The sequence below is a fragment of the Dipodomys spectabilis genome, unplaced genomic scaffold (assembly GCF_019054845.1).
Source record: "Dipodomys spectabilis isolate Male_0828 unplaced genomic scaffold, ASM1905484v1 ptg000668l, whole genome shotgun sequence".
NCBI classification, from domain to species: Eukaryota; Metazoa; Chordata; class Mammalia; order Rodentia; family Heteromyidae; genus Dipodomys; species Dipodomys spectabilis.
This window is the reverse complement of record NW_024871345.1, coordinates 515,727-526,848: the sequence shown is the minus strand read 5'-3', so window position 1 is coordinate 526,848 and position 11,122 is coordinate 515,727. Positions and strand designations below refer to the sequence as shown.

The window sequence follows — 11,122 nt, the reverse complement described above, 5'->3', positions numbered from 1 at the left end:
GGGACGGGGGGGCAGGGAGGAGGGGGACGGGGGGCAGGGAGGAGGGGGAGGGGGGGCAGGCAGAGGGGCAGGGCCCTGCTGCAGTCCCGGGGGTGCATTCTTTTCGTTCTCCTGGCCAGGTGAAGTCAGGCAAACCAGGTGATGTCAGTCAGTGGGGCTCAAGAGGAGTCTGTGGGGCAAGTCCATGCTTAAAAACCAACCTGAGCCAGGGGCTGGTGGCCCACACCTGTCATCCCAGCTACTCAAGAGGCTGAGATCTGAGATCGCAGTTCAAAGCCAGCCCGGGCAGGAAAGTGGGTGAGACTCTTACCTCCAATGAGCCACTCAGAAAATCAGAAAAAGCCGGAAGCGGCTCTGTGGCTCAAGTGGCAAAGAATCTCAGTGACAGCAGCCCAGGCCCAGGAAAGGGGGGGGGGGGGGGGGAAGGGGAAGGAGAGAAGGAAGGAGGGAGAGGGGAGAGAGAGAGAAACAACAAAATCAACCCAACATGGAAAACAGCTGACAGCGGAGACCTTTTGCCCCACAGGGCGTCATTTATTGGGCTATTCACAGGTAAGCTCCAAACACAGGTGGCTGGCCGTGTTTAAGGGAGGAGGCCAGGTGGTCAGCCGTGTTAAGAAACAATAGTTAGCACTTCTTGCTTGCAGGCGCTGCACCGCTGTGCGGCGGAGGGCTGAGTTTTTAGTGCAAGGAAGCATGGACATTGAACCAGCAGCTTTTCAGGAGCAGAGAAGCAAGAAGGAAAGCTGTTCTGTAGCCAGGACAGGGAAACCCTTTATACAAATTAAGTTGATACAAAATACGTTATAAAGAGGACACACATACAAAAGTCATCGGGGTGGGCAGAGCCAGGCTGGCACGGAACACACGCTAAGAACACGGTGGGCAGTCGCGTCCGTCAGGAGCGAGCGGCCGGAGCCGCCTTCACCGCGGTAAAGGCACCATCACCTCCACGTAGCTGATGGGAAAGAGCCCCGCCGCCCCGCGGAGCGCGCCCGGCGTACCAGTTCTCGTCTACTTGATTGGTTAACGTAATGATGTCTCCTTCCTTAAATCCTAATTCTCCTTGGTTTTCTGGCTCAAAGTCATAGAGGCCACGGCAGCAGGGCTGGTCCACGGGGATGCTAGAACCTGTCCGCAGGGACAGAAAAACAAAGCAAAACACACAGGTTAACAGACGAACCACCCACTGGAAGCTGGACGGGCAGGCAGCCCCCCCCCCCCCGGGCTGGCTCCCCGGCCTGCCGGGCTGGGCTGCCCGTGTGGCCAGCCGACACCCTGGGGCCCGGCTTCACCCTCCTCAGCCCCACCAGGCCGGGGACCTGGGTCCTGGGAGCAGCCACTGGGCCTGCCGGACCCCGAGGCGGGGGATGGAAGAGGTCCAAGCCCTGCACGGAGGGAGCGCACAGGGTCACCGCGGGGCGCAGGCTGAGGGGTCAGGAGCAGAGACGCCGGGGAGAGCCTGCGTCCAACCCAGAGCTGGGCCTGGGCCAGGAGAGAAGGCAGGGCAGGGGCAAGCAGAAGGTTCACACCAGAGAATTCTGCCATGAAGACATGGTAAGGGCAAAAGAGAAAGTGCGGCAGGCGAAGTAGAAGGGGCTGTGACCAAGCACAGGTGAACCCGGATGCATGTCTGCAGATGGGTCTGTGTGTGTGCGGTGCCGGACGCATGTCTGCAGACGGGTCTGTGTGTGCGGTGCTGGACGGAGCGCCACAGAACGGACCGAGCGTCACAGATCCTCCGATCCGCAGTCTGTGTGTGTGCGGTGCTGGTCAGAGGTCACAGATCCTCCAATCCGCAGTCTGTGTGTGTGCGGTGCTGGTCAGAGGTCACAGATCCTCGATCCGCAGTCTGTGTGTGTGCGGTGCCAGTCGGAGCGTCACAGATCCTCGATCCGCAGTCTGTGTGTGTGCGGTGCCGGTCGGAGGTCACAGATCCTCGATCCGCAGTCTGTGTGTGTGCGGTGCCAGTCGGAGCGTCACAGATCCTCGATCCGCAGTCTGTGTGTGTGCGGTGCTGGTCAGAGGTCACAGATCCTCGATCCGCAGTCTTTTTGTGTGCGGTGCCGGTCGGAGGTCACAGATCCTCGATCCGCAGTCTGTGTGTGTGCGGTGCCGGTCGGAGGTCACAGATCCTCGATCCGCAGTCTGTGTGTGTGCGGTGCCGGTCGGAGGTCACAGATCCTCGATCCGCAGTCTGTGTGTGTGCGGTGCCGGTCGGAGCGTCACAGATCCTCGATCCGCAGTCTGTGTGTGTGCGGTGCCAGTCGGAGCGTCACAGATCCTCGATCCGCAGTCTGTGTGTGTGCAGTGCCGGTCGGAGGTCACAGATCCTCGATCCGCAGTCTGTGTGTGTGCGGTGCCGGTCGGAGCATCACAGATCCTCGATCCGCAGTCTTTTTGTGTGCGGTGCCGGTCGGAGGTCACAGATCCTCGATCCGCAGTCTGTGTGTGTGCAGTGCCGGTCGGAGGTCACAGATCCTCGATCCGCAGTCTGTGTGTGTGCGGTGCCGGTCGGAGCATCACAGATCCTCGATCCGCAGTCTTTTTGTGTGCGGTGCCGGTCGGAGGTCACAGATCCTTGATCCGCAGTCTGTGTGTGTGCAGTGCCGGTCGGAGGTCACAGATCCTCGATCCGCAGTCTGTGTGTGTGTGGTGCCGGTCGGAGGTCACAGATCCTCGATCCGCAGTCTGTGTGTGTGCGGTGCCGGTCGGAGGTCACAGATCCTCGATCCGCAGCGCAGCTGGGTCGGAGCGTCACAGAGCCCGTCCTCCTTGCCGCCCTCCCCCCCCCCCCCCCCCCGCCCGTCAGTGTGACCTCCGGAATCCCTGGCATGGCAGCCCCCCCCCCCCTCCCCTCCCCTCCCCTCCCCTCCCCTCCCCCCCCCCTCCCCTCCCCTCGCTCCTCGCCCCTGACTTCTCATCGCTTCCTTCCCGCCTTCCTCTCTTCTTCCCTTTCTTTCCCTTCTTTATCTTCCTTCTTTCGTTCTCCTTCTTGGCTTTCATAAGTAACGTTTGGAAACATAGCACATACACGCATATACACGTCTATGTACACGCACATACAAGTCTACGTACAAGCACGGCAGTGGTTCTGGGGCTAAGTTCCTACAGCAGGATTTGATGGTAATAGAACATGATTTTTTTTCCCTTAAAGACACCTGACATTTACTATCATTCCTCAGACGTTTTCAGGGCCCAGCACAACACACACGCCACCTTTCCATCCCACTGGGGATTTTCAGCTCACAGTGCTCACAGCTCACAGTGCTCACGGCTCACAGTGCTCACGGCTCACAGCTCACGGTGCTCACGGCTCACGGTGCTCACGGCTCACGGTGCTCACGGTGCTCACGGCTCACGGTGCTCACGGCTCACGGTGCTCACGGCTCACGGCGCTCACAGTGCTCACAATGCTCACAGCTCACAGTGCTCACAATGCTCACGGCGCTCACAGTGCTCACAGCTCACAGTGCTCACAATGCTCACAGCTCACAGTGCTCACAATGGTCACAGCTCACAGTGCTCACAGTGCTCACAGCTCACAGTGCTCACAGTGCTCACAGCTCACAGTGCTCACAATGCTCACAGCTCACAGTGCTCACAATGCTCACAGCTCACAGTGCTCACGGCTCACAGTGCTCACGGCTCACAGTGCTCACGGCTCACAGTGCTCACGGCTCACAGTGCTCACAGCTCACGGCTCACAGTGCTCACAGCTCACGGCTCACAGTGCTCACGGCTCACAGTGCTCACGGCTCACAGCTCACGGCTCACAGTGCTCACGGCTCACAGTGCTCACGGCTCACAGTGCTCACGGCTCACGGCTCACAGTGCTCACGGCTCACAGTGCTCACGGCTCACAGTGCTCACGGCTCACGGTGCTCACGGCTCACGGCTCACGGTGCTCACGGCTCACGGCTCACGGTGCTCACGGCTCACGGCACTCACGGCTCACGGTGCTCACAGCTCACGGCGCTCAGTGTTCATAGTATGGGCACTTGGTGACCCCACAAAGCTCGGCTGGGCGGCACTGGTTATCAGGAAGTCACAGCCCCCGAGGCTTCCCCTGTGCCCCCCCCCAGGTGAGAGGAGGAAGCCCCGAGTGTAGCACTGAAGTCCCACTTCAGGCTGTTTCTACCTTCCGTGCCAGAGGCAGGTGGGTTTTTGTGAGATTTGAGAGAGACAGAGTAGAGACAGACAGACAGCCACCAGGTTCCAAGGAACCACAGCGTGAAGACCTCAGAGCACAGAGGTTTCATTTCAAGATGGGGGAGGGAGGGAGGAGTGCTCCCTGCCCCTCAGGGAAGAGATGTATGCAGCTCTCCAAGAGGAGAGCAGAGCTCCTCCAGAGGGGCCCGGAGCTCTCCAAGGGGGTGGGAGCTCCTCCGGAGGGGCCCCGGAGCCTTCCAAGAGGGGGCCCGGAGCTCTCCAAGAGGGGGGACCCGGAGCTCTCTGAGAGGGGGGACCTGAGCCTTCCAAGAGGGGGCCCGGAGCCCTCCGAGAGGGGGACCCGGAACCCTCCGAGAGGGGGACCCAGAGCCCTCTGAGAGGGGGACCCGGAGCCTTCCGAGAGGGGTTCCCGGAGCTCTCCGAGAGGGGCCCCCGGAGCTCTCCGAGAGGGGGCCCGGAGCTCTCCGAGAGGGGACCTGGAGCCTTCCAAGAGGGGACCCGGAGCTCTCCGAGAGGGGATCCGGAGCTCTCCGAGAGGGGGACCCAGAGCTCTCCGAGAGGGGGACCCGGAGCTCTCCGAGACAGGGGCCCAGGGCGGTGGGCAGGAAGTTGGAAACAAGCCCTCAAGCAGCTGGGCCGGGCGGCATTGCCCATCCCTACTGGAGCCGGGGAAGGGGGCTCTCAACGTGCCCTGGGCTGGGAGCAGTGTGGGGAGCAGGTGGCTGGAGGGAGGCCCTGCCGGCCCCCAGGACAGGGCGTGAGGACAGACCAGGAAGCCAGCGAGGCCAACGGGCCACCTGCGGGCCGGAGGCCAGGCTGAGGGGCAACACAGCAACAGCAGGTGAGGACGGGGCCCAGGGTGAGCAGATCCCAGATCCCAGATCCCATCCCATCCCAGATCCCAGATCCCATCCCAGATCCCAGATCCCATCCCATCCCAGATCCCAGCCCAGATCCCATCCCATCCCAGATCCCATCCCAGATCCCAGATCTCAACCCACATCCCAGATCCCAGATCCCATCCCAGATCCCATCCCATCCCAGATCCCAGATCCCATCCCAGATCCCAGATCCCATCCCATCCCAGATCCCAGCCCAGATCCCATCCCATCCCAGATCCCATCCCAGATCCCAGATCTCAACCCACATCCCAGATCCCAGATCCCATCCCAGATCCCATCCCAGATCCCATCCCATCCCAGATCCCAGATCCCATCCCAGATCCCAGATCCCATCCCATCCCAGATCCCAGATCCCATCCCAGATCCCAGATCCCATCCCATCCCAGATCCCATCCCAGATCCCAGATCTCAACCCACATCCCAGATCCCAGATCCCATCCCAGATCCCATCCCAGATCCCATCCCATCCCAGATCCCAGATCCCATCCCAGATCCCAGATCCCATCCCATCCCAGATCCCAGATCCCATCCCAGATCCCAGATCCCATCCCATCCCAGATCCCAGATCCCATCCCAGATCCCAGATCCCATCCCATCCCAGATCCCAGATCCCATCCCAGATCCCAGATCCCATCCCATCCCAGATCCCAGCCCAGATCCCAGATCCCATCCCATCCCAGATCCCAGATCCCATCCCAGATCCCATCCCAGATCCCAGATCCCATCCCATCCCATCCCAGATCCCAGATCCCATCCCAGATCCCAGATCCCATCCCATCCCAGATCCCAGCCCAGATCCCATCCCATCCCAGATCCCATCCCAGATCCCAGATCTCAACCCACATCCCAGATCCCAGATCCCATCCCAGATCCCATCCCAGATCCCATCCCATCCCAGATCCCAGATCCCATCCCAGATCCCAGATCCCATCCCATCCCAGATCCCAGCCCAGATCCCAGATCCCAGATCTCAACCCACATCCCAGATTCCAGATCCCAGCCTAGACCCCAGCCCAGATCCCAGATCCCAGCCCAGACCCCAGCCCACATCCCAGATCCCAGCCCACATCCCAGATCCCAGCCCACATCCCAGATCCCAGATCCCATCCCAGATCCCAGCCTAGACCCCAGCCCAGATCCCAGATCCCAGCCCAGACCCCAGCCCACATCCCAGACCCCAGCCCACATCCCAGACCCCAGCCCACATCCCAGACCCCAGCCCACATCCCAGACCCCAGCCCACATCCCAGACCCCAGCCTGGGATCCAGAACGCGGTGTCAGGCTGCCTCAGAAGGGGACACTGGACCCCGCTGCCTCCCCATGCTCCTGGGCACCCGGGAGCCAGCGGGGGAGGGTGGCGAGCGGACCCCCCACCCCGAGCGAAGCCCGCCCGCCCCTGTGGGGGGCCCTCTGAGGCCCTGCCCGGAACCCCGGACGGCGGAGTAACGAGCGGATCATCTGTGCTTTCCACTGGACGACGCCGACTTACCTTAAAATAACAAGATTACATTTTTTTCCATTAGAAGAAATGGAAAAAAGATCAATTTTTTTTTCTTTTTTGGCCAACGGTAGAAATGGAAAAATGATCAAGTTGTTCCCGGCGTTGGTCAAAATGGAGGCTCATGAGCCAGCCACAAGGAAACAAAGTCTGCACACCAGAGTGACAGGGAGAGAGCACAGGTCACCGTGGACAGAGCCTGTCCAGGAGGAACGGCGCCGCGGCCACCGCCACGGCTCCCCGCAGACCCCGCTGGACACGGCCTCCGGAGGGCCGGCTCCGCGCCTGGAAGTTCTCCTTGGAAGATGCCTCTTCCCACCCCACCCCTGGGTCCTGGCGCTGTCAGCACCCCTGCTTCTACTGGCTGGGGATGCCTGGCTGGAGACACAGGAAGCGAGACCGAGAGGGGCCAGGGCGGGCTGGCCAGCGAGGGAGGCTGGCCAGTGAGGGAGGCTGGCCATTGAGGGAGGCTGGCCAGCGAGGGAGGCTGGCCAGCGAGGGAGGCTGGCCAGCGAGGGAGGCTGGCCAGCGAGGGAGGCTGGCCATCGATGGAGGCTGGCCAGCGAGGGAGGCTGGCCATCGAGGGAGGCTGGCCATCGAGGGAGGCTGGCCATCGATGGAGGCTGGCCAGCGAGGGAGGCTGGCCATCAATGGAGGCTGGCCAGCAAGAGCACTGCCCCCACACCCCCAGCCACCAGAGAACCCTGATTATTTTCTCCCATTCCTGAGACCTGCTTTAATGTAACATGAGAGCAGAGGTGGGAAAGACGGAGCACACGTACGGAAACAAAGATGATTTTAACAGAAGGGAGCGTCCCTGTTAAATGTTATTCAAGCTCCGTCCATACTACGAGAGAGAAAGGAGAGAGTGAGCCAGGGAGGGGAGAGGAGGGAAGACGGGAGGGAGGAGGAGGGAAGGGGGAGGAGGGAAGAGGGAGACAGGGAGAAAAGAGAGGGGGAGGAAGGGAGGGGAGGGAGGGAGGGGAGGAAGGGAGGGAGGGAGGGAGGGAGGGAGGGGAGGAAAGGAGAGATCCCATCACTGGGTCAGTAAATGTTCTACAGACAGTAATTCCAGAAGCTGCGTCCCCTGAAACAACCCATTGCTCCCGTTTCTAACGTGGGGTCCCTCTCCCCGCCTGCCCACACTTGGGGCGGCCCTCAGCACGGGGAGTCCCGCCCGCCCGCCTCTGGGCTCCACCAGGCCCCTGGGCCTCCGAGGGGCTCACGGATTTCACTCTGGGAAATCCCGTGGCCAAGGCAGGGCTGATCAGGATGCCCCGTGCCCTCTGTCAGGGCACGCTGACCCCGTCTCCATGTCTGAGCCATCAGCAAAGGCAAAGGCCCAGGGAGTTGGGGGGGAGCCCCAGGACCTGAGCAGGGTGGGTGCTGCCAGGGGCCCTGGCGGGAGGGGGGTGTCTGGAAGCCCAGGCTGGCTCCCTCTCTGGAGCCGCCACCTCCTCCAGGGCCAGGTCTGGAAGCGGCTCTCAGGGCTTGCGTTTCAGAGCCTGATCTTGAGGGAGACTCAGGGGGCGCTGGACAAGGGTGTGTCTTCTGCTCTACCGGTCACAGCTCTTTGGTTGAACTAGAATTACTGCTCTCCTCCCCCCACACACACACCTCCCCGCTTCGCCTGCCCTGGCTCGGAGACCTGGTGACCTGGAAGAATTGGTCACTGCCACCCCAGGGAAAGGCAGGTCAGGGGAAGATAGGACCGGAGAGAGAAGTCCGCAGGCCTCTGCCACAGAACAAGGTGTGGAGGCTCGGGAGCGGCCGGCCTGAGGAGGCCTCTTTGTCCTTTAGTAACTGCCCCGCCTGCGGTGCCTTTTGGGTTTTTCTAGACTTTCGTCTGCCTGTCGTGGTGCAACCTGGCCCTCCTGCTGCTGGCACCTTCCGGGGCCCAGCCCTCCTACTCTGCCGGCTCCAGTCTGCTGCAGGCTGGGAAATCAGACAACCAGTTAGGTAGCCTGGACCGCCACCCACCCGCAAGCTCCTACTCTGTCCTGAGCACCAGGGCCTCTCCTTCCCGTCCTCCAGCCTGTCCTAGGACACCTGACTCCAAGCCCCACCAGCCCTCCTGGCAGAGAGGATGGGCTCTGTGGACGGGGCCCACGGCCCAGTCAGGAACGCGGGGACTCCTTGCGGAGGCCTGGCCCCGTCCGGCGGCCCCCACAGAGCCAGCTACACCTTCCCTCTCTACCGCTGGCCAGAGCCTCATCAGCCATTCTTGAGGCGCGCTCCCAAGCTGAGTGCGCGCCCTGCAGATGCCGCCTTCTGAGTTAGTGCCAGTGCGTCCTATTCAGCCTGGCAGCAAAACACTTTCCCAGACACAGCACTGGCTGGGATTCTGATGCACAACAGAACCAGCGTCACATCCCGAGTGAAGCGGCAGGTGCATCAGACCGCGCACGGGCGGCCCGGCCCGAGCTGCGGCTGCGCCCCTGCAGGCCCCCACTTCCTCATCCTAATGTGAAGTCCTGACTGTGAGGGGGACGTTGCGCGCTGCCGGGCAGTCTTATCGTCGAGTGCGAGCCGTGCTTCTCACACCACCGTCATCTATAAAAACCACACGTGTCCTTGGCTTTCACCTTCACCCCAACCCCCCAGAACCTGCAGGCTACTGGACTGATGCTGTCCGTGGCCTCCACCGTGAAGGGCCGGGTCTGCCAACGCAGCTTCACTCATTTCTCTACTGTGACCCCCGGGGGGTGCAGGACCCAGGCCGGACGGGAGGCGGAGCTGGGAACAAATGACAGCCGGACATCAGAGGTGGCGCGCGGGACTCCAGCCTGGGGGGGGGGGGGGGGAGACGCACTTGCGCAGTCTGCTCTCAGGAGAGCTCCTGTAGACAATTCCTGGCTCCCCTAGGAAGTCAGACACACTGGCGTGCTGGCTCGCGCGGGGGGCTGCGGCTGAGGGCGTCGGCGGTGCCTGGTGTCAGCCCTGGGTGGCTTCCTCTCACGCTCCGGCGTCCCTCGTCCTTGTGACCTGGACAGGTACACACGTGTGCGGTCCACACGTCCCGGGGCTCGGCGCCGCAGCCCGACATGGAAGTGCAGGGAGCGACTGACTGTGGTGCTGTTTTCTGAACATCAACAGCTTGTTGCTGTGGGGCTGTCACTGACTACAACCCACAGGTCACGCGGCCGGGCCCCCACCCCTCCCGGACGGAGCATCTGGGAGAACGGCAGGCAGCTGCTGGCTCCTGCAAGGCGGAAAACATTCTGCCACAGCTGCCTCCGGCTCGGAAACGCAGGACTTCCCCCGAACCTTGCCGGCTACCGAGCCGTCCCAACCCCGGCTCACACGCGTTTTAATATAGGAAGGAAGCGCTCCAACTGACTGTTTCTCTGCTTTAAGAATGCTGAGGGCCCACAGCAGATAACCACGCAGCCACGAGTTCAGAGCTAGAAAGACCCGGATGCACTCACTCCACCTCCTCATTCAAGTCAGACCAGAGATGTGAAGAACTTCCCCCGAAGTCACCCGGCAGTGGCGGCAGAATCCTGACAAACCTTGGGGCTGTCTCCATGTTCACTTCTCTAGGGCAACGCTAGCGCCCTTGGCCGGTTTCTGAGAGGCTCGAGAAGGAGACAGGGAAGGAAGCTGGAGACCACCCGCGGGCCGGGCACTCCATCCCCACCGCTCGGAAATGTTAAGGCAAAAGTGCACACAGCTCCACCTGCGAGCGCTCGCCCCGCCATCTGGAGCTTCCGCCATTGGGGAAATGCTTGTCTGCCAATGTAATCCCGCCGAGGCACGCTCAGGCTCTGGACATCATTTCTCAGCAGCCTAAGCCGTGTCAGGAAACTCACTGAGCGAGCGACAGAGCGGCTCCACTCAGCCGCAGGGATCCGCACCGGGGCCGCCCGCTCCCCTGCCTTGCTAACCCCAGCCGAGGACGGCGGGAAGAGCAACAAGCCCGCCTGCAGGAATGGACAAAAGGCACACCAGGGCACTCAGGCACAGACCCGAGCTTCTGCATGACTTTTCAGAGCCAGGGTTTTCTGGGAACTGCGCAGTGCACATTTCTCAGTTCGAGTCTCTCCTTGGCTGGCTTTCTCTTTGGGGACAGAGGGACGGCTGGGCAGGTGGAGGCGGCCCTCTGACAGGGCGTGGGCAGGCGCTTCCTCCTCGCCGGGGCTCCGGCTTGGACCCGGCCTGCGATCCAGCCGCGATCCCCTCCTCGGCCGTTGGCTCTCTTCCCGTCCGGCCCGGCCACCTCGCCAGGCTGGCCACCGCCCGTCCAGCTCGGCCTCGCCGACCCACATCCTCTCGTCCGCCTTCTTCTTCTCGAGAAAGAAGAAACGATGAAGAAACGTTCTTGGAATTCGGTTCTGGCAGCGTCTTCTGAGCGTTGCTTCGAATTGCTAGTGAAATGCCTGACATTTTTCCTTCACTTTATAAACATTATGTACAAATCATTCAGGACCCTAACAGAAAGTAATTTCCCATTAGTGCGGCTATAAAATGCTATTTTCTTTTGAAACTCTGCCTGAGAGCCAAACAGTAGAGGACCCTTTAACACTCGAAAATTCCACCCACAAATCA

General features: G+C 61.6%; 1 protein-coding gene across 1 annotated transcript in view; it reads right to left on the bottom strand.

Moving 5' to 3' along the window:
* Positions 1 to 510: 510 nt before the first annotated feature.
* The window catches only part of Sh3gl3 (SH3 domain containing GRB2 like 3, endophilin A3), a 37,501-nt gene continuing 26,889 nt past the window's right edge, over positions 511 to 11,122 (bottom strand). Inside the window, 2 exon segments of the mRNA XM_042671778.1 lie at positions 511 to 999; positions 1,001 to 1,131. Coding sequence (XP_042527712.1) covers positions 925 to 999; positions 1,001 to 1,131 — 206 coding nt within the window. The 3' untranslated portion in view covers positions 511 to 924.